Source organism: Chrysemys picta, chromosome 22, assembly GCF_011386835.1.
Source record: "Chrysemys picta bellii isolate R12L10 chromosome 22, ASM1138683v2, whole genome shotgun sequence".
NCBI classification, from domain to species: Eukaryota; Metazoa; Chordata; order Testudines; family Emydidae; genus Chrysemys; species Chrysemys picta.
Window position 1 is genome coordinate 19,388,577 of NC_088812.1, and position 6,000 is coordinate 19,394,576.

The 6,000-nt window shown below is 51.6% G+C and overlaps 2 protein-coding genes across 7 annotated transcripts in view; one reads left to right on the top strand and one right to left on the bottom strand.

Moving 5' to 3' along the window:
- The window catches only part of LOC101950012 (gametocyte-specific factor 1), a 43,353-nt gene extending 37,583 nt beyond the window's left edge, over positions 1-5,770 (top strand). For all 6 annotated transcript variants that reach the window (XM_065575551.1, XM_065575547.1, XM_065575548.1 and 3 more), the window contains exons 10-11: positions 4,618-4,712; positions 5,630-5,770. In XM_065575551.1, the coding sequence (XP_065431623.1) occupies positions 4,618-4,712; positions 5,630-5,640 (106 nt within the window). In that variant the 3' untranslated portion in view covers positions 5,641-5,770. The remainder of the gene's footprint in view (positions 1-4,617; positions 4,713-5,629) is intronic.
- On the bottom strand, positions 825-3,410 carry LOC135977023 (uncharacterized). Its single transcript, XM_065575546.1, has 2 exons — positions 2,419-3,410; positions 825-1,425 (listed from the first exon to the last, which is right to left on the bottom strand). Exons 1-2 carry the CDS (start codon positions 2,993-2,995, stop codon positions 950-952), a joined length of 1,053 nt encoding a protein of 350 aa, XP_065431618.1. The 5' UTR covers positions 2,996-3,410; the 3' UTR covers positions 825-949.
- Positions 5,771-6,000: the final 230 nt, after the last annotated feature.

Sequence of the window (6,000 nt, forward strand, 5' to 3'; positions counted from 1 at the left end):
CTTGCTGTGTGCTCCACAATCTCTGTGAGAGCAAGGGGGAGACCTTTATGGCGGGGTGGGAGGTTGAGGGAAAATAGCCTGGCTGCTGATTACTCACAGCCAGACAGCCGGGCGATTAGAAGAGACCAGCGGGAAGCGCTGTGCATCCGGGAGGCTTTGAAAGCAAAGTTCCTGAGTGAGCAGGGTAACCTGTGACTTTAAAGTTTGTGTACTGAGAAGCTAAACCTGCCCCCGTTTCTTTACCCAGTTAATGTTGACTATCCTATCCAGTTACATACCCCCTTCACCCCCCCTCCAACACACGTGTCGAAATAAAAATAGTTCTACTTTGTTAAAGCACACCGTTTTCTTTAATACTGTTTTCGCGGGAATTTTTTAAAACTGGGACGCAGACTGTGGTGCGGAGCGGGTGTGGTGTTGTGACTCGAATGCAGCTTCTAAACTCAAGGATTGACAGGCTCCGCTGCGGTGGGATGCTTGTTTCAACGGAGCCTGTCACCCCTCCTGATCGGGACTGTGTGTATGGGGGGTCTATGTGACTTTGTGGCAGGGGGAGGACGGTTACAGATCCCATGCTGTGTGGCTCTGTGATCCTGCCTAAGGACCGGCGCTTAAGATCTGTAACTGCCCTCCCCCGCCACAAAGTCACAGAGCAACCCCCCCCCCCCCCAACATTACATCAAAACAACCTCCCAGACTAACCGGGGTAACTAGTTACTGCATCACTGCACTGTGTATGTGCCCTGCTGCTGTGCCTGCCCCCGACTATGTACCCTGCCAAAGGAGACTGTCCTGTCCAATTACCAACCCCCTTTCCCCTCCTCCTCCTCCAAAAGAACATGATTGAAACAGTAGTTAACAGAAACGAATTTTTTATTATCAACTACACATGGCATTGGGAGGTGAAACTTGGACGTGGGCTTGTGTCAGGCGGGAAGGAAAGAACTTTTCAAATTTTGGGAAATGAGAGCCTTCTGCTACTAGAGCTCTCTGCAGGGGTGGAGTGAGACTTAGCAGGGACTCTGCCGCCTCTCCTTCTTTGCACTTTGGGTGAGGTGGGTATGGGACTTGGTGGCGGGGGAGGGCGGTTAGACATGGACTGCAGCGGGGCTCTGTCTTCCTGCCTCCGTTCCTGCAGAACATCCACAAGGCGCCGGAGCGTGTCCGTTTGCTCCCTCAGTAGTCCAAGCAGCGTTTGAGTCGCCTGCTGGTCTTCCTGCCGCCACCTCTCCTCCCGATCCATGTTGGCTTGGTGCATTCGGGTCAAGTTCTCCCGCCACTGGGTCTGCTGTGCTGCCTGGGCTTGGGAAGAGGCCATAAGCTCAGAGAACATGTCCTCCCGTGTCCTCTTCTTCCTACGCCTAATCCGCGCTAGCCTCTGGGAGTGTGATTCCAGGCTAGGTTGTGAGAGAGTCGCAGACGGGGCTGTGGAAATGGGAAAAAGGGAGTGAATTCCTCAGAAAGATAAATGTAGTTGTGAACAAAGAACATAGTCTTTCTCTGTGAACAAGACCATGCACAGCACCTTTCACATGCGCACTCAGCACAAGGTCGAATTCTCGGCCTTCGCATTCAGTGCCTGGGGTCTTGAACAGCACATTTGAGAAGCGAGGCAGCACAACGGAATTTCTGTTGCAGGCAGACATGGTAAGCCGTACACTTGTGGCAGTTTAAAACTTTTATATTACCACTGGCCTCATTTCACATTTAAAGCAAAGTCAGTCCCTGCTGCCAGCAATCCGGCAAGCGGGAACTCTGCCCCGTCCCACCCCCTCGCGGCTGTCCCCGGGAACGATCCCTTTCGGCTGCCCCTCTCCCGCCTCCACCGCGTGGCTGCAAACCAGCGGTTACAGTTCTGTAAAGGAACGGGAAAGCAGTCCCAACACTAACATTCCCCTACCTAATTAAAAGCAGGTCACCATGGCCGACATCACCCTGATGAGGATCTCCGAGAGCGACAAAGAGAGAATGCTCCGGGAAAGCCTCCAAAGACCAGGGCCGTATGCCGCCCTGCTGTGCAGAGCAATGATCCCCGAGTACTTGATAATCTCGTGGCGCGGCAACGTGTCGTACTTCGGAGGACCCAATAAGGCTGCTCTCCCCAAGAACCTCATGCAACGGCTTTCAAATTACCTCCAGGAGAGCTTCATCGAGATGTCCCAGGAGGATTACTGCTCTATCCCCGGACACATAGACCGCATTTTACTGTAGCTGCAGTAGCAGGGAATAAACAGTAGAGCGGCTTGTGCAGGACAATCACTGAAAACCGGACATTGCTAGATTTCTTTTCAAAACTTGCACTGCCCATTACTAAACCGTTAAGCGCCTAGGGCACACTAATCATGAACAACCCATTCTTTTAATTGTTAATATTCCTGTTTTGTTAAAAATAAATGTTTAGATGTTTACAACACTTACTGGCTGATCCTTCACCAGATTCTGTGTCCGGGGTAACGGCTGGGGACGCTTCGTAGGGGATCTCTGTAAGGGTGATGAAGAGATCCTGGCTGTCGGGGAAATCAGCGTTGTGAGAGCTGCCGACTGCCTCGCCCTCCTCATCTCCTTCCTCATCTTCCCCGTCCCCTAACATGTCCGAGGAACCGGCCGTGGACAGTATCCCATCCTCAGAGTCCACGGTCACTGGTGGGGTAGTGGTGGCGGCCGCACCGAGGATGGAATGCAGTGCTTCGTAGAAACGGGATGTCTGGGGATGGGATCCGGAGCGTCCGTTTGCCTCTTTGGTCTTCTGGTAGCCTTGTCTCAGCTCCTTGATTTTCACGCGGCACTGCGTTGCATCCCGGCTGTATCCTCTCTCTGCCATGTCTTTAGAGATCTTCTCGTAGATCTTTGCATTCCTTCTTTTGGATCGCAGCTCGGAAAGCACGGACTCATCGCCCCACACAGCGATGAGATCCAAGACTTCACGATCAGTCCATGCTGGGGCATTCTTTCTATTCACAGACTGCACGGCCATCACTGCTGGAGAGCTCTGCATCGTTGCCAGTGCTGCTGTGCTCGCCACGATGTCCAGACAGGAAATGAGATTCAAACTGGCCAGACAGGAAAAGGAATTCAAATTCAAATTTTCCCGGGGCTTTTCCTGTGTGGCTGGTCAGAGCATCCGAGCTCGCACTGCTGTCCAGAGCGTCAACAGAGTGGTGCACTGTGGGATAGCTCCCGGAGCTATTAGCGTCGATTTCCATCCACACCTAGCCTAATTCGACATGGCCATGTCGAATTTAGCGCTACTCCCCTCGTCGGGGAGGAGTACAGAAGTCGAATTAAAGAGACCTCTATGTCGAACTAAATAGCATCGCAGTGTGGACGGGTGCAGGGTTAATTCGATGTAACGGCGCTAACTTCGACATAAACGCCTAGTGTAGACCAGGCCTTAGAGTGCTACAGCTGTAGTGCTTTAGTGAGGATGGGAGGGTGTAGCTAATCCACCTCCCCGAGAGGCGGTAGCTATGTCGATGGCAGAAGCCCTCTTGTCGACACAGCATTGTCTACCCGGGGTTCTAGGGCGGTATAGCTACATGGCTCGGGGGGGCGGGGTACACCTGGCCTCGGACAATGCAGTGTGGCAAGTGAGCAAGCTCTTGAACCCTGGCAGCACAGGGGCACTATGGGCAGGGGATCCAGAGTTCAATGGAATGGAAGCCACACTGTAGCTTTGGGGGTCAAACAGCTGAACACCAGAGATGTGGGGGGCTCTTACTGGAAGTGAAATGTCCCTCTAAGGGAACGCAGGCTGAGTTCCAAAGCAAGACTGGATATGCAGGAGCAGTCAGCTGTTGGCTGTTTCACCCTGAAATCCTTGCTTTGTGAGTGGAACATGTCCAGCTCCTTCCCCCGTTTAAACACATGGCAGCAGGAAATGCTGACTTATGCCAGTTAATGCAAATGTGCTTTCTAAGCAGGGTTCAAGTGGTGGTAGCACCTGGGGACCTCAGATGGGGAGCAGGACCCCGCTGTGCTAGGGGCTGGGCAAACAAGCCAAGACTGCTCATGCCCCAGAGAGCTCATGATCCAGACACTGTAGGCACGTTCTACACAAACCCTCCTGGCCAGGAGTAAAATCCATGCAGGTGTCTGAACAGCTGCTGTTTGCCAAGGTGGGAGGGGGCCATCGTTCACCTGGGCTGAAGGTCCAAGCTCACATGTGGGCTGCATTGGGAAGGTTGCATGGCAGCTTACAACCAAGGCATTGCCCCTGCTCCTGGGACAAGACTTACTTGTTACCAGGGGTATTGTGGGGAAACAATCCAGTGCACGCTGACGTGGAACAGGATAGAGAGACCCTGCCAGGACTCACTAAGGGAAAGCCCAGCTGGCAGAAGGGGGAACCCTCAAGCACACACAGGTGGCAGATCCAAGTGAATGCCATGGGGTCCTATTTAGAACTGGCCTTTCAGAGCTGGATAACCTGGACTAAGGTGCATGTGGCAGTGGGGATGGGGCTTATGGAGGCAGGGTCCCGTGATGCAGGCATGTCCTATGCAGAAAGCATGTGGGAGCTGTCTGCAGGGACTATCTGGCAGCCTGACATGGGCTATGCTAACTCCTCATCCTGTTGTATGTGTACTAACTCCTCTCCATTTTTGTCTCATTGTCCAGTCTTGGTGAGAGAGGCCGGGATGGAAACCAACAAATGCAGGCCGTGAGCACCTCAGGAGCAGTATGGACTCCAAAGGGTCACTCCTGGAGAAATGGTATGAGGCCAGGACACCATGGGAGTGGGACTAAACTGTTATAACTGGGAGGTGGGGAAGGGTCATGACATAACATCAAGTTTATCACAAGAGCCTGTATGTCCCTGCTGTAGTGGGTCAGCCCTGAGTCTTACTGTACTCATAGCTTGGGCATGTCTTGTACTCTAGGACATTTGGTGTCCGGTCTCTGAAGGGACTAGTTACTAAGGTACTTGCTCAAGGCACACTGCTTTCATGAGCAGAACAATCCCATGGAATGAGGGAGCAGTCGAACTAAGATCCCAAATAAGGGTGGACTCCAACAAAGTTGCTCCCTGCCCAAAGTGAATGTTACTGAACTAGTGTCACTTCCTGAAAGCATGGCGTCCTAGAGGACTTTCCTCCACTAGAAACAGGTTGATGTTGCTTTTGAGTCAGAAGCTCTCTGGGGCTATATAGTGCACACTAAAATAGTGCCCTCTTGTATAAGTAACATGTGACCCTAAGGCCTGGTCTGTGTACAGATCTTGTACTGGGGCAATTAAGTCAGTGAGCGCTGTGACTTTTTAGCACTGTAGTCCCCAGTACCACCCCTAGTGTGGATGTAGTTCTACGTGTTTATATCAGTAGAGCTTATTTACCTTCTCGTATAGGAATAACTATCCCAGGACTAGGACTCCGGTACCAGCATAACTGCCTCAACGCTAGGGTGCATCACTTTAACTGTACTGGTATAGCCGGTGGCTCAACCCTTCGATTTGATGCCTTGGCTTCTGACTCTGAAAACATGGTCATCTTCTGTAACCTTGACATAACTCAATCATGGCATGTGACATTACAGCAGGACCTGCTGTTTATAAATGTAGTACCTTCCCCCACCTGTTGTCTGTCATCATTCCTGACTCTCTCTCTCTCTCTCTCTCTCGCTCTCTCTGCAGGCTGTCTGTGAGGCTCCTGCTATGGGAAAGAGCAGCCTGGAGAAGAGTTGAAGCTTTTAAACTTGTAGATTTCCCCAATAGCCATTTTAGACATGTTCTTAATGTCCAGACTGAGAAATAAAACCTCCCTTTGTATCAACAGTGTGTTGCGTTCTCTGCTCTCAGAAGAGACCATGTCAATGGCCTGACAAGTGCCCCAGTGCCACTTTAACCCTTCTGAAAAGTGCATTTCCCATCTACTCTTCCTTCCCAACAGAGGTGGCTTGGATGGAATGAACCCTTCATTGCCTTTGAGGAGCGATTAATAAGACTGGGACTTTTCAGCTTGGAAAAGAGACAACTAAGGGGGCACATGATAGAGGTCTATAAAA

Coding starts and splice junctions, on each gene's coding strand:
- LOC135977023 (XM_065575546.1), bottom strand. CDS start 2,995: ATGCAGAGCTCTCCAGCAGTGATGGCCGTGCAGTCTGTGAATAGAAAG. Junction 1,426..2,418: donor ATCTGGTGAAGGATCAGCCA/GTAAGTGTTGTA, acceptor CCATTTCCACAG/CCCCGTCTGCGACTCTCTCA.